The sequence below is a fragment of a genome, unplaced genomic scaffold (genome assembly GCF_019419815.1).
Source record: "Pyrus x bretschneideri cultivar Hongxiangsu unplaced genomic scaffold, Pyrus_bretschneideri_v1 Contig1, whole genome shotgun sequence".
In the NCBI taxonomy this organism is placed as follows: Eukaryota; Viridiplantae; Streptophyta; class Magnoliopsida; order Rosales; family Rosaceae; genus Pyrus; species Pyrus x bretschneideri.
In genome coordinates this window covers 113,871-136,923 of record NW_025999390.1, presented here as the reverse complement: position 1 = coordinate 136,923, position 23,053 = coordinate 113,871, and the positions used below count along the sequence as shown (strand labels likewise).

General features: G+C 39.2%; 4 protein-coding genes and 1 pseudogene across 4 annotated transcripts; 2 read left to right on the top strand and 3 right to left on the bottom strand.

Annotated features, from left to right (window-relative positions):
- Positions 1-1,110: 1,110 nt before the first annotated feature.
- On the bottom strand, positions 1,111-3,934 carry LOC125473340 (lysine-specific histone demethylase 1 homolog 1-like). Its single transcript, XM_048576035.1, has one exon. It carries the CDS (start codon positions 3,798-3,800, stop codon positions 1,353-1,355), a length of 2,448 nt encoding a protein of 815 aa, XP_048431992.1. The 5' UTR covers positions 3,801-3,934; the 3' UTR covers positions 1,111-1,352.
- Positions 3,935-4,496: 562 nt separating this feature from the next.
- Positions 4,497-6,551, top strand: LOC103927147. Its single transcript, XM_009336044.3, has 2 exons — positions 4,497-4,665; positions 6,002-6,551. Exons 1-2 carry the CDS (start codon positions 4,550-4,552, stop codon positions 6,207-6,209), a joined length of 324 nt encoding a protein of 107 aa, XP_009334319.1. The 5' UTR covers positions 4,497-4,549; the 3' UTR covers positions 6,210-6,551.
- A 144-nt stretch (positions 6,552-6,695) lies between these two features.
- LOC103929174 lies at positions 6,696-8,730 on the bottom strand (annotated as a pseudogene).
- Positions 8,731-10,225: 1,495 nt separating this feature from the next.
- LOC103929166 (probable serine/threonine-protein kinase WNK11) lies at positions 10,226-10,594 on the top strand. Its single transcript, XM_009338313.2, has one exon. The coding sequence runs from the start codon at positions 10,226-10,228 to the stop codon at positions 10,592-10,594; it is 369 nt and encodes a 122-aa protein (XP_009336588.2).
- Positions 10,595-18,708: 8,114 nt separating this feature from the next.
- LOC103927137 (4-coumarate--CoA ligase-like 5) lies at positions 18,709-21,370 on the bottom strand. Its single transcript, XM_009336035.3, has 4 exons — positions 20,129-21,370; positions 19,426-19,571; positions 19,258-19,325; positions 18,709-19,137 (listed from the first exon to the last, which is right to left on the bottom strand). The coding sequence occupies exons 1-4, from the start codon at positions 21,351-21,353 to the stop codon at positions 18,909-18,911; spliced, it is 1,668 nt and encodes a 555-aa protein (XP_009334310.2). The 5' UTR covers positions 21,354-21,370; the 3' UTR covers positions 18,709-18,908.
- Between the last annotated feature and the right edge of the window lie 1,683 nt (positions 21,371-23,053).

Below are 23,053 nucleotides of genomic sequence, written 5' to 3'. Positions count from 1 at the left end.
CTTGCCACTTGTCGGGTTCATCACTTTGAGAGGGTACAGCGTACAGATGGCAGCATGCCGCGATTCTCGAACCACGGCTAGGCGTCCGTACCGTTTAAGTTTTGGTTTAAGCCCAAAATTCAATCAATCGAGTTACCCTATGAATTATGAAATATTAGAATACAAGTACGTACCAATTTTGGCCGGTCTGCACGTGCCCATGCACGTGACTTGTAGTCTTTGTCTAAAACTTTGTTAAACTTAAGGATGAATTACAATTCACAACTTCAAATATATACAGCAAATTCAGAAGCTTTTGTCGTACGAGAGACTGAAAATATTAACGAAATAATTGAGAAAAGTTTGGAAGGCAATTAGCATTGCTAAACTTTTCTCATCGTTTTATATACAACTAATTGGGCGGGTCCCATTTGATGGTTTGACATAAAGATGAACAATAACGTTTCTTTGGTGGCCTAGCCAACGACGCCACTAAAAGAAATATATATTTTATTTCCTAAAGAAATTCAAAGTATCTGATTTACGAAATTCAAAATGGCATTAGTGACCAAATTAGAGAGCACACCACTTGGCGGTTGGGAGTGGCACTTAGTATGAAATGAAACCTGGATGAAAGTGATAATTGATGTGACTGCTTTCGGATATCATAAGATAGAAAATGGTAAAAGTATACAAGAATGGCAAAGTCATCGGCCCCATGGATCAAACTTTTATTTTGGGCTTTTTTGCCTTTTTCAGTCTGAGCAAACCAACAGGCTTCCCAACCCATTACCCATTACCCCTTAGCCATTGCCCATTGCCCATGTGAATTTCCGTCGTACATTCGATCCGATGGCCTTTTATCCAGGTCCAAGGACTTCAGATGAATCGATCATGAAGAAAATTTATACCTCATAATCCTTACAAAATGGTAGGATTGGACAAAATTTAGAATCTAGTAATTTTTAATTCAATCCAATCCAATTCCTAGCCACCAAGTTTTGGCATGGTTAAGACCAATCAATTTCGTCATCCGTCCCTTGTAGCCTATGCTCTACGGTCCATGGAGATTGGAAACAAACAACGCAGCAAAACATAAACAGCCACACAAAAAGCATACTGCAAACTGAATGAAGAAAAATCATACTTCTTCAACTAAATTCACGAGGGAGTAAGAGAGGATGAAGAATAAATAACTCACAATCACTTTTGCACTTCCAAGGACAGAATTAAGCAACAACTTAACCAAGGCAGAAATAATCACTACCAAACCAAATCAGTTCAGTTCAGTTGCCCATGAATTCCATCCAGCTGCTCAAATCAATGATCCAATCAACTGCAATCCATTATGCACAACACATACCCAGGATTCTTCATACTTTAACTCCTCCATCTACGTTGGGTTTTGATTTTGCTGTCCTAATGTAGCTGATTAAAGATTCCCCGGCACCACTTAGACCTCTCCTCCCAACCAACCTCACCCCAAATTCCACATTTATCATTCTCATCCTGTTCCCATCCCCTTCTACCTCACTCAACTTCTTCGCCTGATTCCTCGAAATCAAACCATATAGGCAAAGAGAGAGACATGATCCCATGTACATATTTCCCCCTCCAAATGTCACCCTCAACAGCGAGTTAGCAGAATCAAACTCATTTGACCGGGGATCATACAAAACAGAGAAGCTCCCACATCTTAGGTCAGGGGTGTCAAATAAATTATTCAAATCGTCCTTTTCATCACCAACATTACTTGATTTTTCTGATGGGATAATTGACCTTAGTTTGGCTACTCTCAGTATGTTAGCCGCTTCTCTCATCCCACTCAAAAAAGCTCCGTGCATTGTTGCCGGATATTGCTTGTTAGTGGCCTCTCCAGCAAAGAACACTCTCCCATCCCCAATACTCTCTGCCAGAATATCATAATCATCTCCTGAAGACCCTACTGCAACATATGAATAAGATCCGTATGCAAAGTCATCCTTCCCCCACCGAGTGCACACTGCCTGAATAGGTTCCGGAACAGCAATCCCTTTCGGGTTGAAAATACCCCTTAATATGTCCAACACCCTATTCACAGACTCAACAGGAGACATCAACTCAAACTTAATTGCAGCATCTCCAGCCACAAGAGCAACTAGAAGAGGCCCTCCTGATACAGAAGAGTAGCTATAAAACAGAAAGAACTCGCCTCTCATAGTCGGCTCCTCAGTCAAGTGCCCAAAAGTATCAATATCTCCACCCCAGAAGTTATAAGGGAACAATATGGCAACCTTATTCAGTAATCCAAATCCTAAACTATGAATTGCATCCTTCTTCCTTTGTGGAAGCTCAGGGACAAATTCAATTGAACCCTTCTTAAGCACACCTAACGGGACCGTGCAAAGAACCATGTCCCCACGAAACTCCTGCCCGTTTGCATAAACCAAAACCCCATCAGAACCATACCGAATACTTTGCACAGTCCTTTCATAGAAGATTGGAAGGCCCTCTGCAAGGGACCGCACAAAAGTCTCATTGCCTCCCGGGATAAAACAATGGTCACCTCCCATCTCATAGGGATCATCCTGATCCCAATAGGCCATGGACAAATTCGACATCAAGGAAGCATTTGCATATTCCAAATTGGCAAGATGCCAGTCCAAGAGCATCCGCTCTTGTGCGTCTTGGGCAACACTATAAACGCGTCGAAACGCTTCCAATGCAGTCCCTAACGAAACATCTACGGACTTAACTTCCTCTATCATTGCGTGCCTAAGCTTACAAACTCTATCTAACAACTTATTAAAAGAAGCCTCTATACTAGAATCCATCTCAGAATTCACAGCTTTCCCATCTGGTAAATAAAGCGGGCAAATATCCCTCACTTTGTGAAGAGGCAAACCCAGTTGCCTAGCTAAAACTCCGAGCGGGTTGCCGTTGATTCCAGTGAGGACACTTCCGCCGAGATCCGCCGCAGCCTCCACTCCCTCACGCTCGCCTACCATCTTCCTCGTCTTCACGCGACCACCCGGCCTGCTCTTACCTTCCAAGACCGCAACTTTGAAGCCCAAAAACACCAATTGTCTGGCAGCCACCAAACCTGCCAAGCCAGCCCCCACAATGACCACATTGCCCCTCTCGGCCTCGACAAAGGACCTCAATTTTGCTTCTTTCACTGCCGGTGCAAGCCCGAAGTTGATGTAGCCGTGCTCCACCAGAAACTCGTAAGCTGAGTCTACCAGGCCTTTGTGCTCCGAGCGAATTGACTCCAGCGCCAGCTCCCGGGTCAACCAGAAAGACACATTTGACCTCCACCGAGCCAGAATGTGGTTCCTCACGACGATATAGTTGGCTTGCTCAACGCCGCCGATGGTGGGGACCACGTTGGCCTCGATTTCCTCCTCCGTGAGCGAGTCGACCGGAAATCCCACTGATATTGCGATTAGGGCTTCGACGTCGACGTCTTTGTTGAGATCGGTGCGGCGGTTCTTGGCCAACGACGGAGAGCCATTCAGCTCCGTGAAGAACTTCTTCCTGCGACGGCGTCTCTTGGCTGGCAGAGCGGGTTCAGCTGGGCCCGGTTCGATAGGGTTTTGGAGGTGCTGTTGTTCGAGAAGGGTGTCTTCGCCTTCGGGAATGGGCTCGGAGGAGTCATCTTGAGAGTCCGAAACGGGGGCTTCGAGGATCGTTTGGGGAGGTGCCGATGGGTTTTCCGACGAGTGGTTTTCGTGAGGGGTTGAGCTTGAGGGAGTGAGGTCGGTTTCCGGCGACGAGTCGTCGAAGACGACGTCGTTAGGGGGATTCTCGGAGGGGTTTGGGGGTTTGTCCGTTGTTTCCATGTGGGTATGTCGTTCCTTCGGCTCCACTGCAAGCGTGGACTGTCTTAAGCCTAATTCTAGGGCTTTTCGAATTCAAAACTTCCAATCAATAAGAGTTGTGCCTTTGGAACTTAAGAAGGCCCATCTTTACCCCAAACACAATAAAAATAAGCCGGGTGAAAAGCCCACCTTATGTTTAACTCTTTTTAATCTTTCACAGTGCAATTTTGTTAACGTTAATCGTACACTTAATTATCTGTCTTTAATAAGTACTCATCTTTTGATTTCTCCAAATCAATTATTGCCAATTCATTCTAGTTTATTCTTTTTTTATTTTATGTTTTATCAAATAATAAATTTGTTAAATTAGAAAATAAACAAAATCCAAATTCATGACGTGATGTAAAGACAAAACACTTTTTCCCTATTACTGATAGAGCGGCACTTGCGTTCTAGTTTACCATTGCAATATTGAAAAAAGATAGAATAAACTGGACAGCTCAGTTTAATTTGAGCCGGTTTAACCGCTATTCTTGTTAGGAAAACCCCGGCTTACCAAATTATACTAAAAAACCGAGCCATTCGAGTGAGTCCACAAAGATCAATTTTAACGTCGAGGGCACGGATTGGGAAGACGCAACGAAAACCAGCGAATACTCGTCGTTTCGTCGTTCGAATCCATTGTTGCAGTTGCAGAGAACCTCGGAGGAGCTCCTGTAAAGATAATAAGAGAGGTTCATACAAGGCAAAAGCAAAGGCAAGGCAAAGAGATGATAACGCGATCGAATCTGGCGGAGCAGTTGCGAGAGTATCAGATTCGATCGAAGCATGAATGGGCTTCCGTCTCCTTCTTCTCCTCCACCTCCTTCAATCATACTTTATCAAGGTTTCAACCCACTCCCCTCAACTTTCCCGATTTCTGTTTAATTTCTCCATTATCTTTGATTTCTGTTATCTTGCTTTCTGATTATGCGATTTATATGCTTAACAATTTGGGAGAAACCTTAAAGTGTTACTCTAGTTTGGATTTGATAATTGCTAATTATTTAAGTTGAGGTTTTTAATCACAACTTTACGCTTTAGCTTCGATTGGAGGCCTAATTCCTGTCGTTTGAGCTCGATTTAATCAATAGTTCAATGGAGGAAGGGGTAGAATGACAGAATTTTAAATAAATAGGGGAAAACAAAATGATGATGAAAAGATATGTTGGTTTGGTATATTATAATGCCTGTTTTTCGAATTTGGGAGTGGCTGTCTGCAATTCAGGATTCCTGGAGATGTAGGACAGAGCCCAGATTGTCGATTCATCTGAGGGAGTGATGTAGGACAATAAGAAGAGATTCGGACTCATTTTGGTCTTCCGCCTATGCATCACCCAATTGTGTATTCAAATCACTCCATGTGAACCTTTGCTTTGCACAGAAGAAGGAAATCACAGACCACCTTTTATAGGATAAATGGTACATGGATTTGGAAAGATCCATATTAATACACCCAGGAATTCTCAAGAAGAGTGTTATTACACCTAAACATTTACAGTGTGACATAGAGAGACTCTAAGACTGTGAACGTGTGGACACATGTTTAAACTTCATGTATTGCTCAACTCAAGAAACTAGAAAGACTCTCATTTATCAACATCTGAACTTGGTTATTGCATCAGAGAGGAACGTTTACACAGCTTGTCATTATGCATTCTTTCTGAACATTGAAATGAATTCTAGTGAATAAACTTCCCATAAATAGCAGGTTTTAAGGATAAACAAGGGAGAGAATGAAAAATGAAATGATTTTCTCGATATGATTGATAATGATTACAGAGAGGTTTAAATAGGTTTGAACATACAGGCTAACACTTGTCGAACTCAGCTAACAGTATCTAACTATCTAACTGTATTGACTGAAACTAAACATAACAATGAATCAACTAACGGGTAACAACTGTTGGTTTGCTGATCATTAGAAGATTCAGTTTGTGAAGATGATGATATGTCATTAGGGTTCTCTTGGATAATGATTGCATTTAGGCTCATGCTGCTTTTATGTTTGTCTTTAATTTTCTTGATGTTCTCTAGTCTTTTGCACTTAATGAACTTGGTTAGAACTGACCCTTTTTGATAATGTAGGAGTATTGTGTTTGTGCATATTTTTCATACTGATACATCTGAGATGTTACTATTGATGCTAATATTTATTTTTTTGCCCCAACTTGTGGATGCAGGGTGGATGTTGTGCTCTTTGTAATATGGGAACTGGTAATCCTAGCTTTCCTGGTTTTTTCGGCAGTTTCTTTATATTTTAGGCATATGCGACTTGCTTTCATCTTAGTATGCATTGCAATGCTCTTGCTTTTGTGCATAAAAGTTACAAAGCAAGTGAGATTGGCTAGGAAAAAGAAACGGAGGATGCTTCTTCCATTATCTATGTAATACTAGATGAGGGGCACGCGCTACCCAACCTTATTGTGCACATCTGGAAAAGTCTTGGCCATTGCATTTGGTCTGTATGGCATGTTGATCAGGGTGGAATGTGTAATCATTGCCTTCGAAGGTTAGGTAAAAAATTGATGTGATTACTGTGGAAGATGCTGATCAGAGTGGCGAGTTGATTGATCAAGATAGTGAGATTTCGTTAGTGAGGGGAGGAAAGGTTAGTTGACCATACGGTTTATTCTGTTGTCGGCCTATTACTAATGATATAGTGATGTTTTCTTTACTTATGAACAATACAATGACATAAGAAACAAGTCTATGACATTTCAGATGCATATACCCCAAAGTGTTATTTTACTGTGTGGATGTGCAGCATGCAGTAAAATTACTTTAGATATCAGAACCGTTGTTAAAATTGCCACTTCCTTCTTTAGGATGAGCGTTGGGTATGTTCCTTTACAAGGCAATGGTATATACTTATATGACCAGGAAAAAATGGAGGCGTTGGTTGATAGTTAAGGTCGAGAGCGGGATCTTATTGCCTCGGTTGCTTATTGAGGCTTGAAGAAGTGGACTTCTATTCCCATAGTGACTATGTTCCAAATTGCTCCGGTGATGATTAAAATGCTTAGGACTATCCCCAAGGCTCCGAGTGCCCAGTTAAAAATTGTGCTACATTTACAAGGTTTCTTAATCAGTATCCACATGAAACATGGATACGCCAATGTGATTCGTACCGCAACTCCTCCGATGATTCCTGCTAGGCTGGGCAAGAATGGTAGTGCAACAGATATAAAAAATGCAAAGCAGCCGAAGAAAATCCTAAATCCGGTGAGTCGCCACCAAGGACACGGTTTTGTTCACGCTGCTAGTAAATCTGAATTCGAGATTGTCGAAAACCAGCATTGCATATATTTGAAAGGAGCTGAGGCTGTTAACCACGACGACGTCGAGCATGCTTGTCAATCCTAGGACAAATTTTGATGTGTCATGTCCGTGGTATTTGTTCAAAGCATTTAACATCCCCCCGCTTGAAGGTATCTGCCATAGATACAATACGCAATCCAGGTCAAAAAAACATTTGCTAATTTCAGTTTAGTCAAAAGCAAAAGACGTTTTTGAATATTAAGGCATGGGATGACTCCCTTCCACATTGGCAAACACGACGGCCGTTTAGAGCTCCAAGGCATGGTTCCCTGCAAATATTCCAAATAATTTATGTATATATTACTTTTACGAGCTAGGTTGTGGTTAAGCGCACGTGCAGACAAAATATTTACAACATATCGACAATCATACCAACAATATATCAACAACATCTACGTTATATTTACCCATATCAACAGGATGTCCACACATTTAGTTAGTAACCTGTATCTCAAGCACAAGGTAGCCTCTGAAAGCGAAGGTAGTGATCCCAAGCGCATATAGGACACTGAAAACGGTGGCTGCATCAGATTTTGTTTCCAGCGGCTTATAAGAAACACCGTTGGGTCTATCTTTGGTGACAGAAACCACCCAAATGAGCGTGCAGCAGCTTACGGCAGTGATAGCCCCAATGAGGGAAATCCCGGATATTTATTTGAGGTTAGGAAGCTGAGCGAGAAGAATGGCAGTGCCGGTGAACACCAAGTACCACTCTATCGTTGACGGTGGATTTACGTGGCGGCATGTCTCACTGCACACGATTTGGAAAAACATTTTCATGGTCCCACCTCGGATCCTGATCAGGGTTGCACACGTACCACCTGAGAGGTACATGATTGGAAACAATGCCAGAAATTTCCCTAGCTTCTCACCTGAGAGTTACACTTCTTTTTGTTAAAATTGGATACTGATTTTGGACGAACAATTATTGACAACTTTTTTAGGACGTTGCAATTTGTCGTAGATTGCCGAACCAGTATTTTGTATTATTGAGCGTTCGATCAATTAATATATCAATATATGTAAGTGTGTGTATATATGTATATATATTATGCATGGTTAATTACCAAAAGCTGCCATGGAAAGTCGAAGGTATCTTCTGTAGCGCATTCCCGATTCGGATACGTGCAGTTGTACAGTAACCACAGAGTATAGAGCTGCTACATGAAAGCCACTGGGAGACATAATTCCCCATGCCCTGCAACCCATGAATATACACACATGTAGTTAAATTAATTAAGCAAATGAAGAACCATGCATACTAATTAATTATACGTAAATAAATATCAGAATTTAGAGAAAACCAATTGATTAAAAAATTGATTAAAGCTGTTACGAGCCAAGAGCATCGAAAGATAAAGGAAGAAGGAGGGCTGGAATGCCGATTCCGGAACTGAGAGTCCTGAGGATCAAGCTTTGTCAAGTGTCCAACTTCTTCTAGGTAGCCTCGCATGCTTGTCATCGCCGCCTTCATCGGACTGCCCAAAGGAGTCGCCATAAAACGAGAAACGAGCGGACTTTTTGGGGTCATATTTGTAGCACTCATTGGGCTCGACTTCACTTCCTCCACCTCATCCATCTGATTCTGCATGTTCTGATTCCGAACGTTTCTTCCTCACCAATCACCATATATATATATATATATATATATATATATAGCTAGAGAACTGAGACACCGACAAAATTAAGTTAGATGTGGCAGGTGGTTTCTTATTTTTCTCCGGGGTGGGGCCATCATGATCCATGCATGAATATATGATGGGTGATTAACAAATAATTTAAGGATAAATTCTCGGTAATATTTATTAATTTGATATTATTTTATTGTACAAAATTAGTATATAAAAAGACGACCTCAAACTAATAAGGTTTGTGTGTTTTTTGAGTCTCATGAAACTAAACTTATGTGCTTGTGAGTCGTGTGAGTGACGAGGATTCACAGATAGAGGACCCAATTAGGCAAAGGTCAAAGGTGGGAAAGGTGTTTAATGAATTCAAAGTTGAAAGTAGAATCTTTTGACTAGAGTTGGGTTGGCTGCGTAACTGCGTTGCTTTGCTTGTTAATTATATGTATGTATTTTTTGTGTAAGAAGACGTGGGAGAGGAGAATCCATTAATGGTTGACCAACATATTTCTTATAGCTAGAGCCTTGTCCGTTTGGTACCGTACCCAGCCCAAGTGCCAACATGCATGAGCATGATCCATATATATACTGTAATATATATATATATATATATATATATATATATGTAGATGGCATGGAGAATTGGAGATCATCATCAGTCATCAGTTTCTGTAATTAATATAATTAATATTGCTGAGTAACATATAGTATACTAATTAATGAAATTAAGAGAATTTTCCCTAAATTTAAGAGTCATGTTGCACGTACCACCTAGTTGTACCATATGTAGAATAAAGATAGGATCTACTAACGTATGTGGTACGTGTACCATTATTTGTATCATCATTTAAAGAAACGGTACAATATATATATATATATATATAGGGATATGATAAAGGGATAAACATGTTGACAAATATTTTTACACTTCTTTTAAACCTTTAGATTACAAAACATCCAAAGGCCCATATTCATTCATTAAATAACATGGATACTTAAGTGGATTTTAACTAATATTAAACATAAAAATAAAATTCAAAAAGCATAAAATATGGAAGGTAATTAAAAATAAAATTAAAAGAAGAAACCCTAGTTTTAAGCGTGCAAACAAGAAAGGACGTAGAACTCCATTGATTCGAAGTACCGTAACCTCCATCTCCTTCTTTGCTGATGAGGCCTGCAACTTTCATATGATTGATATGAAATTTTGATGTCTTCTACAACAAATCATGCTATTAGTCTATTGAATCTTCATTACGTAAGCAAAACGTACAAAATCCTAAATTGTATATTATTGTTCATATATGTACAAATAGAGTAACTCAATACTATTGCATCGGAGAAGTAGAGGTAGCGTTCTATTCTGTTTGGCTCGTTAGTCATGATTTGAAGTCCCTTGTGAATGGCGCAGATGTTTATAGCTTGAACTGGTTTAATTCCTCGTCAGAGTGATCTTTGAAGATGCCAGTTGAGAGTTCGAATGCATCTGATCGAGATGCTGAACCATTTGTGGAGGTTGATCCAACTGGACGGTATGGGCGGTATGCTGACCTCCTTGGTCATGGTGCTGTGAAAAAGGTTTATAGGGCTTTTGATCAGGAGGAAGGTACAGGGGTGGCCTGGAATCAGGTCCAGTTTTACAATTACAGTAACGGCCCAACACTCATAAATCGGCTTTACTCTGAGGTTAAGCTGTTGAGGCAGTTGAAGAACAAGTATATCATTGTTTGTCACAGCGTTTGGAAGGACGAGGCGCATAGCACTTTGAATTTTATCACTGAGGTGTGCAATTCTGGAAACCTGAGGGGTAACCTAAATCCACAAAACTAAAAAGATTTTGCAAAACCTAATTTAATCATCCTACATAAATGAACAATAATATACGATTTAGGGTTTTGTACGTTTTGCTTACAACCTTAACGCAACTACAACTAGGGATGGGCAAAATACCTATGAGTTTGGGTAACCGCGGTTACCCACTCATTTAAAATTCACAGTTACGGTTATGGGTAACCGTTTAGACAAACAAACGGTTATGGGTATAACCGTTTATCCGTGAAATTTAAATGGGCAGTTATGGGTATTACTTGCGATTATAACGAGTATCTATTAGTTATGAGTATTACCTGCAGTTATAACGAGTATCCATTTACCCATTTATTTTTGTTTTTACTTTGGAGTTATTGGTGATACTAATTCAATTTATGCATATAGATATGTGAAAAATCATGGAATGTAAAGATTCTATTTATGCATATTGATGAATGGTGATACTAACTCAATTGATTTGGTACTCCGCTTTTGTTTGCCATTTTTTTTTTCTTCTGATAATTGAGTGTGCAATGTAAACTTTATGTGATCACTTACCTCTGTTGGATTCATGCTAATTGGTGTCGGTGTTCCTAAATAGGATATTAATTCAATTTATACATTTATTTTGCAGGCCTCTTTTGGTGACAACGAGTCAATGAGACTTTGTGATTGAACGTGCTAAAGCATTAGTGTTCACAAGTGTTTAGTTTCGGAATATTTTGAAGCTTTGAATCATCTAGTATTCAAAATAATGACTACTTTTTGTTTTTAGAAGCTTTACTTTGTAATCATATGGATTATAATTAAAGATTTGCTTGGGTGTAGTAGAAAAATATCGTTCGTAAACTATTATTTCAATTATTGGAATTGTATGAGGACTTAAATGATTAAAATAGGGAAATGCATGCTAAAATGGATTTATAGCAGTGTTTAATTGTCAACAAATGAAAATTATGATAAATTTTTCTTTTGTAATTTTCAAGTAGTTAAAAAAAAACATGTAGATAGATGAAAAAATAAGTAAATGAGTAAAAAAAAGAATAAACGGGTTTAAAAACGGGTAAATGAGTAAATGATTATGGTTAAATGGTAAACGGTCATGGTTAAATGGGTACATGGTTATGGGTATGGTTAACCGTTTATAAACGGTTATGGGTATGAATATAACCGTTTATGCAATTACCCAACGGGTAAATGGTTATGCGGTATGAACATAAACGGTTATAGGTAAATAACCACGGTTACCCATCCGGCATAACCGTTGCCCATACCTAACTATACCACGTAGGTTGGTACGTATTCAAATTGTTAACTGAGCAATCCTTACCCTTGAGATGTCATGCATTCCCTTGTGATGTTTCTTTGAAGTCCTCCTCTTGTTTCTTGTTTCCCTATCATTGGCTACCACTTGATACTAAAGGGAACTGCCTAAACCAAATTTGGACTTCTCTTTTTTATTTTCTTACAGGACTGGAAAGAGAAATATGCTATTTTTAACTTCCTGCACACGTCTCTTGAATTTTATCTCTGCTGTTTTTGTTTGATCTCATGGTTAAATAAAAAAAAGATGTACAAAAAGCTAAAAGAGCGTGAAAATCACTTTCTTTGAAAAATTGCCAAAAGTTATAACATGACCGAGTTGAGACGGAAATTAGGGACCCAAACGGGCCGAATCCATTTCCATTTTCAGAGAGAATATAGACAATAGATGCTAAAGCCCAAATCTTAATTTTGCAAGCACCAAAACAAAATCAAACCCTCATCCCAAAGCCCAATCTGAAAACTTACATACAAACTCCTACAACAATTCCCCCACACCCACGCACGATCATTCGGAGGCTATGACTGTAACGATGAATAAAAACATCTATTATGAGGAGAGATGGTAGTTTGAATTGGAAGGACTTTGCAGGTTGCCATTGAACCGTACGTTAAGAATAATTTTTTGCAAAAATTTAAAAATCTCATATAATTTGTCATTTGTTGAAAATACTAGTGGGTAATGAATGCCCACAGTATTGAATACCTGCCACAACATTGAAAACATTGCCAAAGTGTTGAAAACCTTGGCAGAATATTGATATGTGGAGATTATATTGTCAAAGATGTGTGCTTGGAGTTGCTCTATAAATAGAGCACTCCGTATGCTTTGAAGAGAGAGCAGAGAAAGAAAGAGAGGAAGAGGAGAGGAGATAATACATAGAGTTATCTTTGTACTCCTATTATTTCAAATTATAATGAAAGCATCACTGCTACCCGAGGACGTACTCCAGTCACACTGACTGTAGAGGAACCTCGTAAATTTTGTGTCTTGTTTTATTTATTCCACTGTACACACATCGTCGATTTTACAACATATTATCAGCACGAAAAGCTCTTATGTCAGTGGAAAGCACAACGCCATAAATCCGATGAAGCACTATCCACCTCTCACCTCCGTCATCTAAAATCTCACAGAATAAAAGGTATGTCCATTTTTCGTCTCTCCCATTGCGCCAGAAGCGCCCCACCGAATTCCGGTGAGAATTGAAATTTACGACCTGAAGTCATCACGAGATGAGAAAACTCGTACTTGACAACTGGTTTCCAGAGATCCAGAAGAATCTCATCAGACTTGGAAACCCAGATCACGTTGTTTTCAACGAATCTTGAGAACTCCCATGAATACTTGGTTGTTTGAGATGGTGATGGCAAGAATGAATCCACACAGGCCTCCCTCTCTTGTGCCTCCGTCAACCCCACTGTCATCTATGTCTCTGTAGGGAAGTTCTTGCTTAACGATGACATGTTCCCTGGGTCATGCAAGAACAACGCCAGTCTCTAGTAGCCTTTTGGATTGAATTGAATTTGGGCAACCTCCATAACTACCCAGTTGGCCCTGCGTTTCGAGACTAGCAGAGATAGAGAAGGAAGAAAAAAGGAGATGTTGACTGCAACCTAAGAAAAAAATATATATATATATATAAAGGATTTGAATGGTGCATGACACCATTTGGTCAAAATCATATAAATGGTTTCTGTTGGTGCATGGCACCATGTTGTAGAAATAAGAAAAGTAACAATAGTAAAGTTTGAATAAATGCTGACAAAAGAAAGAAAAATAATAAATAAAAGGAGGTATGATACTTCTTGTTATTTATGTGAATTGGTGTTGGTTTAAAATCCTTTCACAAGTTCTATTTACTTTAAAGCAATTTATTTATCATGGACGGTTTTACCGCCTACTGCTTTAAGTTTTGATTTATGTGAATGGTGCTGAATTAAAACCCTTGTCACAAGCTTTATTTACTTAAATGCAATTTATTCATTATAGCTGGAATTACCGTCTATTACTTTAATTTATTGTACTTCTTTTTGTTACGATGAGTACATACTGGACCTGAAGTTCCTTGATCAGATCAGAACCTGCAATTTCTTGATCCTCATCATATAAAAATGATTGGACCTGAAGTTCCATCAAACAAAAAGATCGGGCATGAAGTCCCTTGATCCTCAAGATTAGGACATGAAGTTCTTTGATAAGTACCTTAAGTTTGAAGTGCCGCAGTGCCTCAACTTAATTGCAATAAAAGTCATAAGAATCTTAGTCTACAGACTATTAAATAAGGACCAGAAGTTCCTTATGTCCATACTCAAAAATGGTTTAGCAGAAGCATTTATTAAGCGGATGAAATTGATTACCCGCGTTCTGCTAATGAAAATGAAATTGCCAAGTTTTTACATGGGTACATGCTATTTTGCATGATGCATTATTGATTTGGTTGAGACCTGTTGACAACCATCAATACTTCTCAGTACAATTCGTGTTTGGGAACCAGCCAAACATTATACATTTACGAGTTTTTGGTTGTGTTATCTATGTGCCTATTACACTGCCACAACATACTGAAATGAAGCATCATTGTGGATTAGGCATTAATGTTGAACATCATCTATCATTCAATATTTAAAACCCTTGACTGGGGATATATTTACCGCGTGGTTTGCGGACTGTCATTTTGATAAGACAATTTTCCCGCCGTTAGGGGGAGAAAATAACTTTGTTTCAGAAGAACGATGAGCAAATATCATTCCAGAAGAATGATGAGAAAAAACCGTTCCAGAAGAACGAAGAGAATTTGTCGTATTTTGATTCATGAAGCAATCAATATACAAACAAAGTGAGAATAATTGAATGATGCAACGATATGCAAATCAAATGCCAGATACATTTAATGATGCAACGAAAGTGATAAAATCACATATGCTTGCTGCAAATGTGCCTACAAGAATTAATGTCCCTATTGGACAAAATAATATGGCAACAAATGATTTATCTGTTGCATGCCTGAAGCGTGGCAGATCCTCAGACTCAAAAGGTTTAGTCCTTCAAAAGAAGAAGAATATGACACTACTGAACTATTGCATTCCCGAAGCGTAACTGTCGCATGCCAGACGCATGACAGTTGCCGTAAGGATACTTGTCCCGAAATGGTCAATCCGCGGACATGGGAATATTGATGTCTCATGCATGAAGCATGATAGACGTATAGGTTCCAATGACTCAACTCCCGAAGTGGAGATTAAAATCCAAGCTTTATAATGCTCAAGAGGAGGTTATGATCCACATTCTCTAAATTATAACTATCCTGAAAGAGATAGTGTAATGCTCTTGAAGAGGCAATGGATATCGCAAAAGAAATGAAAAGTTTTTATGCATGCGCATGCACATGAGAATATGGGATCACAGATTGATGATAACCAATGGTAATTTTGGTTTTTACAAGTAGCTACTAAATTCATCAATGAGCTGTGGTGATATTGAGTCCCGTTCTTTTTCCATCAACGAAATTATGGGCCAAAATGAAAATAGGCAATTCCATTACAATTTTGTAAGAACGTGGAAAAATAGACCTATATACTTGGATACAATACAAATAGCCAAAAGATGTTGAACCTAGAAGGTTACATATGAGTATTTGTAATACTATGAAATACACTCACATGATATGACACAAAGTTGTAAAAGAGTTCATATGAATGGAGAATTATATACGAAGGGTTATGAGTCGCCCACATCATATCTCCATGAGTAAATCCCTCAAATATACATGGAAGCGAATTGCTCTGTATAAATTCTAAAGGAAAATGTGTCATGAAGTGTAGTAAATCCCTGAAGGATTTAAATTGCTTGAAGTAAGCCCCGGAAAGGTAAAGCATAAAATATGTACTCAATACCAATAGATGGTATAAATTGCCTTAGTGAGCACTTTCATTATGGTATTGTTGCAACATATTAAAATCTCTTGCAAGAGTTGATAATATTAAATTGGGACTCCTGAAGAGTCAAGAAAGATTATAAAGTGTTGAGAGAAATATTGTCCCGAACTGCAGAATCGAACAATATGCCAACACGAATCTTATCCATGATGTTTATGACATTAAAGAATCATATGGATTGAAGATTATGAGTTGAATACTCAAATGATTTAGACATTAAGAATGATCATTTATCTTCGCGAGGGTAAAGATAAATTGATATTTGGTCTAGAAGTACCACATCTTAGTGAAATATATGCTTTATTGTATTTAACACAATACACTGAATGAAATAAAGCTTATATATTAATATCTTCGAGAAATTACATACACATGAGTTAAAACAAACAAACAGAAGGGAACCTTCACAAAGGTTACTCATGTGAAGCCTCAGTACTCGGAAGTACCCCAGAAGAGGAAAACACCAGAAGTTGATTATTTAAAGTCTCAATACTTGGTGGAACTCCAGACAGCTAAGACAATGGATGTCTTTGGAATAAAGACTCGAACCCCCGATTGTCATTTTGAGTCCGACCTTCGGATTCTAGTAGCTGGTCGAGCTTTCTTTTCATGCTCGTAGAGTAATTATTTGCAAGCATGTGTAACACTCTATTCTCATGCTTGAGGCCTTTAATTTCTTGTTTAAGACTTGCAACCTCAGCCATTAATGATTCAACTTGGTGAGTTTGAGCAAGCAGGCGCTGACTCATATTGGATACAGAGCCTGCACATTGAACACTGAGAGCCAATGAGTCTTGAACAGCCGCCTCATTAGACCGGTTTGAAAGGATTCTGTTGTCCTTTGGAGTGAGAAAATTTCTGGCTACCACTGTAGCAGTTATGTTATTCTTCATCACAGAGTCCCCAACCGTAAGAGGACCATTAGAAGATGAGAAGGACGGGCGCCATATGTTATCCTGACGTTGCTCGTCTGTATCAATCTTGAGACTCAAATCTAAGCAAATGTTAGATGGGTAAGCCATTTTCAAAAATGATGAAGGAAGTCAGATAAAATCTCAGAAGTGCAAGAAAGGGAAATTTCTGCAGGCAACAATTTCTGAGTGTTTCTGAACAAAATTGATATCTCTATAAAATGAGGGGCAACATGACCACTTATTCAAAAATCGAAGAGACACCGATTTTCGAATTTCAAAAGTTGGATTTCCCTGCATGACGTCTGTCAACATTTCTTAGACGCAATCTCAGCTCTTGGATATCACGTGCAACTTTGTCAAAGATCTCTGATAAAGTTGAAAACGCGTGAATCTTACTGTTCTAATTACACCACAGTTGCTGACAAGAGTAAAGGTACAGCACTACTACCTGCTATTGGGAAATCCATATATATGTCAACCTCTGTCCTCCACGGCAAGGCAGAACTGAAAAATATCTAACTCTTCCTCATTTCCGAGAATGCATCTTTCACAAAGTATCTCGAAATACTCAGTTTTCTTCCTCTCTGAGAATACCTCTACAAACAAGTCACACCAGAGCAAGAGTATTTTATATCATGTAATCTCCCTGTTCTTTCCTTTGTCCTTGTTCTTACCTGCCAAGACAAGGACAGAGAAAGCAATATGTCGGAACCTCCACTCAAGCTTGCGCTGCCACCAAGAAGTGATGGTCCATTCAAATGCAAGGTTTGCATTCCACTCCTGTATCAGAGGACAAATACTACAAGAGAAGATGCCAAACCTGCATAAGGAAAATACCACTTCTGCAAGGGGAGCAAGTAAGGCAAGTGAAAATGATACATTGAAGCATGTGGAAACAAGCACAACAAACACATGTCAGTTTATCCCCGACAAAGTCTAAGATCACTTGTCACATGAAGCTCCTCATGGTCTAATTTCATTCAAGATCAAGCCTAGACGGCATTTGAAGAAATCACAAGTCCGATTCAAGATCAAGTGTCCACCACCCTTGAATCAAATTCAGCTCCAAATAAAATAGGTAAATTCAGACCTTTGGAGGAAGTCTAGTAGAAGACCCTCTAACCCAGTTCAAGAACAAGCCTGTGGAAAGTTAACAACAAGTGAAACACCTCATTTGGCAACTATCACCGCTAAAAGACTAAAGCAGCAGGATCAATGATCAGCCTAAATAATTTGAAATCAGGGGGAGAAACTCATCAAGGGGGAGCATCCAAAAATAGATCAAGATTTTAACGAGGCAACTAATGTTGATATGTGGGCATCCAAGGGGGAGTGTTGAAAATACTAGTGGGTAATGAATGCCCACAGTATTGAATACCTGCCACAACATTGAAAACATTGCCAAAGTGTTGAAAACCTTGGCAGAATATTGATATGTGGAGATTCTATTGTCAAAGATGTGTGCTTGGAGTTGCTCTATAAATAGAGCACTCCGTATGCTTTGAAGAGAGAGCAGAGAAAGAAAGAGAGGAAGAGGAGAAGAGAGAATACATAGAGTTATCTTTGTACTCCTATTATTTCAAATTATAATGAAAGCATCACTGCTACCCGAGGACGTACTCTAGTCACACTGACTGTAGAGGAACCTTGTAAATTTTGTGTCTTGTTTTATTTATTCCACTGTACACACATCGTCGATTTTACAACATCATTTAGATTCAATGCTTCATGAAAATATTACAAGTGATTGAATTATATGGGGACTAGGAAGAGGGTGCAAAACAAAAATCTCTTGCACCTTGACTGTTTCACCAAATTCAAATGGACACAAGCTTTTTAAACTCAGATGATTCCACCAAATTCAGTCCTTAAAAGCTCATAATCTCCATTGAAAAAGAGTGAAAAGTAAATGGAATTTTTGTCAACACACCTTCTCGAGAATCCTCGAGTTTAAGAAAATTGAGGAACATTGCATGTGTTTATAAGAAGTATGGCTACTTTGCCATTGATTTTATAGTGGAATTCCAATTGTCTTTCAGTACGTAACCTCTCGAACTTACTAACTAGGCCGAGAATTTGACTGAACTAATATTGTTATAAGTACAACCACTATTTCAATCTCAAGTTATTAATAAATGTAGCACTAGTACTACAAGTGCTCATAGTTTAGACGAAGAAGAAGAAGCTGCAAGCTGAATGAGATCCTTCCTGAGAATCTTGCCAGATGGATTCTTAGGCACAGAATCTATAAATGCCACCCTCCTAATTCTCTTGTACGGAGCCACCTGCTTGGCCACAAACTCCATCACTCCGCTCTCCGTTAAACTGCTTCCGGCATTTCTTACCACATATGCCAGTGGATACTGTCCAACCTTTTCATCTGGAAATCTGATAACCATAATACATACATACATGTACACATTAATCACTAAATACTTGATAGAAAACAGCTGATCCAGATTACTTTGTCATAAACTATTGAGCTAATGAAGGGGTGCATGGGCTTACGGTATAACAGCAGCGTCAGCAATTTCAGGGTGCGTGAGAAGCAAAGCCTCCAGTTCCGCAGGGGGCACCTAATAACAAAATAAATGGTTTTATTGGTTTCTCTTCCAATAATATATGCAGCAAGTTGACGAATATTATCATTGTGCCACGTGTGTGAGGGATACTCACCTGATATCCTTTATATTTAATGAGCTCCTTCAACCTATCTACTACAAAAATAAATCCGTCCTCATCGATGTAGCACAAGTCTCCGGTTCTCAACCACCCTTTTGAATCAAGTGTCGATGCAGTCGCTTCTGCGTTACTAAAATATCCTGAACATACAGTTGTACCCGACAATATATTATAAACTAATTCACAAATTCATTAACAAATATTAACCTGTTGAAAAGTTAAAACAGACATTTCCAAATTCACGTACAATAATATTCAATTTACAAAAGATGATGCAAATATACAATTCTATTATTTTTGTAGCATCATCATCCACTACTGGAGTTATTTAATTACAATTCTATTAACATTTCTGGATCATCATCAACCGCTCGCATTATTAGTAAGTAATGTTAAGAAAATTATATTTTTTTACTATATTTGTTAATTATGCGATGAATCATTAATAAAAAAATAAACACAACAACCATGTCATAAAATTACAAAATATAGTTTAAATTGAGGGTCTTTCATTTCTTAGTAGCATTCGTCACGTTACCATTCAAATAAACAACAAAAGAAAAATATTGACAAAAAAAACCAAAAGAAAAAGAAAAATGTAAGGCAATCAGCCAGCGGACGTAAACAAAAAACCAGTAAAGAATTTTCTTTCATCGGAAAAATTAGTAAGCTAATTGGATTGAACGCGTAGACAAACCTTTCATGATCGTGGGACCTTTGAGCCAGAGCTCTCCCGTCTTATTCGCCGCTAGTGGATGACCGCTGTCCGGATCCACAATCATAGCTTCCATGCTCGCCGACAACATCCCCGCCGTACCGTACTTGCGACTCTCCTCCAGCGAATCCGTTGACGCTCCGATTCCTGTCGATTCCGTCAATCCGTAACCCTGAAGAATCGTCACCATCGGATACTTCTCCAAGAACCCCTCGATCACTTCCTTGCTCAGCGGGGCCCCACCCGATAGCACCCACCTCAACGAACTCAGATCGTACTTGGCCTTCAGCTGGTCGGCGGCGTTAATCAGCGCCACCAGTATGGGAGGCACCAGCGGCAGATAGCTGACGCGGTTCATCTGGATGGACAAAAGCATGTCATGCATCTCGAACTTAGGAAGTACGACAATCGTCGATCCGGAGGCAAGTAGGCCCGTCGCGAACGCCACCAAACCATAGATGTGGAACATGGGAACCGTGCAGAGGAACGTTTGGTGGTGGTTATCGTCCGAATAGAACCGGCCGATAACGGTCTGGACCATCGCTATCAGATTCCTGTGAGACGACACCACGCCTTTACTCGCCCCCGTCGTTCCCGACGAGTAAAGCAGCGTCGCCGTGTTGTCCTGGGTGATCGCTTCCCTCGATTTCAACCCATCATGTTTTTTATTCGACATCATCTTTCCCAAGGTATTCACAATACTTTTATTATCAATAGGCGCTTCAATTTCGTCATCGATGAGGACGATGGGGAGAGGATTTGGACCGGCGAGTTTGGGGATGAGCTGGCGAGTGGTGAAGGCGAGCACCGGTTTGGAATCGGCGATTTGCTTGGCGATTTCTCGAGAAGTGTTGAGGGGGTTTGTGGTTGTTATGATCGCGCCCAGCGACATCACGGCCAGGCAGACGACCGGGAAGAAGATGGAGTTCGGGGACAGGAGGAGGACGACGTGGCCCTTTCGGATGCCCATGTCGGAGAGCGAAGAGGCAACTGAACGGACGGCATCCCATAATTGAACGTAGGTGAGTTGTTGGCCGGTGGAGCCGTCGATGAAGGCCACGTTGCCACGGTGGGCCTGAGAGGAAATGAAGGTTGTGATGTCGAGGGAGTCGTTGGGCGGGAGTGGTATGGGCCTGCGCTTGCTGTAGAATACCGAATTGGAACTGCAGAAGCCGCTTCTGGCGTCGACCGTCGGAGTGCTGGCCATCGTGCCGTTGAATTTGACTGGCGAATGGATGAGATTGTTTTGGTTTGGTTTTTGGCTCCAAGGACTCATGCGAGGGTGGCTTTTTATATTCAGTGGAGCTCCTCCGTCGGTCCAATATATGACCTTTGACGGTCTGATATATGGCCTTTGACTGATTGCTTAGCCCCTATAAAGAGTTTGGTCAAAATCAGACATGTCTCATGGGGGTATTTTGGGCACACGTGTTCCACACTTGTTCATTTTTTAATGTGACTGGGATCTTCATTACATAAGCTGAGTTTTTCGTTTGGGTAAAGTGCTGATTCCTTAGAGCCACACAATACATTTGGCTGGTTTTATAGAGATTCTGATTCTATCTATTAATTAAGGAGTTTTATATTTTATTTAGAATCTGTTTTATCATGCCATAAAAAAAAAAAAAAAATACAATGGTCAAAATTGCACTATCTTTAAAGTTCTATATTTTAAGGAAAACTAATGCAAAAGGATTTGAAAACTTTGAGTTTTAACTGATAAAGACAAAATAAAAGATAAAGTGAATAGTACCATGATTGACTTTTTAGTGTAAAATTATGATTTTTCATTAAAATTCCCTTTATTTTAAGATAAGTATTTCATTTATCAAATAAAGCAAAAAACATCATTAATCTGGAATACAATATGATTACTTACCTTACAAAACAAAATCCAACCAAATATAAAGATAACGATCACAAGGACAAAACCTTGCATCACTTTCTGGTGAACTTGCAAAAGACGACGACCCTTTGGCAAATAAGCACTACTATGAGACATCACGAACATTCGGACCGGACTAACTTTAAGGACTAAGTTGGACTGGTTTAGAATAGACTAAGCTGAATTAACTTAGTTAAACGTTTGATGCAATGTCAAAGTAAAAAAGCAGGATAATTAACGAACTAATTATTAAATTATTTAATTCATATATAGTAATATTTTATATTATTTTAATGTATATATAATAATATTTAATGCATATATAATAATACATGCATCTCCACCCTCCCTCTTACCGCTGTTAAGCATCTCCACCTTCTTCATCCTTTTTTCTCCCAAAAAATTTCGGATCTCTTTCCTCCCTCTGATACATTCGTTGGCTTCTCCGCCTGCAAAGCCATCTCGAAATTTTCTGGCAGTGGGTGGATTTTGAATTTTAGGGTTGGATTTTGTCGTTGTTATTGTTTTACGTTTTTTTTTATTTTTTATTTTGGTTGTTGGATTTTGAGGTTTAGGCAGTGGGTGGGCTTTGTTTCAGACATGAGCAGTGGGCAAACGGTGTTGCAAAGGAACTCTTGCAAATGACGCAACGTGTAGACGATGCAATAGGCAAACGAAGCAGGTTTGGGAATGAGACTAGCAATCTCATACATATTGGGGGTCCTCGCTAAGACTACCTAACGAAAGACTTAGTCGGTGCAAGTCTGACTTAGTCTCATTAATGATAATCCTTGTTCGCACCAAACACTGGCTAGCAATCTTGGCTAAGCCGGTCCAATCCAAGGAAGTTTAGTGAGGGCAAACAAACGTTCCCTAAAAACCTCATTTTACACTATTCACGTGTATATTTCTTATAATTAAACAAAGTTTGGAGTGAAATAAGATTTTTCGAGTGTCAATAATGATTTCATATAAATATTAAAAAGAATAACATAAATTACACATTAAATGTTAATATAATA

Bases quoted from the DNA above. Each gene is read 5' to 3' on its own strand.
- LOC125473340 (XM_048576035.1), bottom strand. From the start codon at position 3,800: ATGGAAACAACGGACAAACCCCCAAACCCCTCCGAGAATCCCCCTAAC.
- LOC103929166 (XM_009338313.2), top strand. From the start codon at position 10,226: ATGCCAGTTGAGAGTTCGAATGCATCTGATCGAGATGCTGAACCATTT.
- LOC103927147 (XM_009336044.3), top strand. From the start codon at position 4,550: ATGATAACGCGATCGAATCTGGCGGAGCAGTTGCGAGAGTATCAGATT. The intron at 4,666-6,001 runs GTTTCAACCCAC...TTGTGGATGCAG, and splicing joins TTCAATCATACTTTATCAAG to GGTGGATGTTGTGCTCTTTG.
- LOC103927137 (XM_009336035.3), bottom strand. From the start codon at position 21,353: ATGGCCAGCACTCCGACGGTCGACGCCAGAAGCGGCTTCTGCAGTTCC. The intron at 19,572-20,128 runs GTTTGTCTACGC...CTGTATGTTCAG, and splicing joins AGGTCCCACGATCATGAAAG to GATATTTTAGTAACGCAGAA. The intron at 19,326-19,425 runs GTGAGTATCCCT...TTTTGTTATTAG, and splicing joins TTAAATATAAAGGATATCAG to GTGCCCCCTGCGGAACTGGA.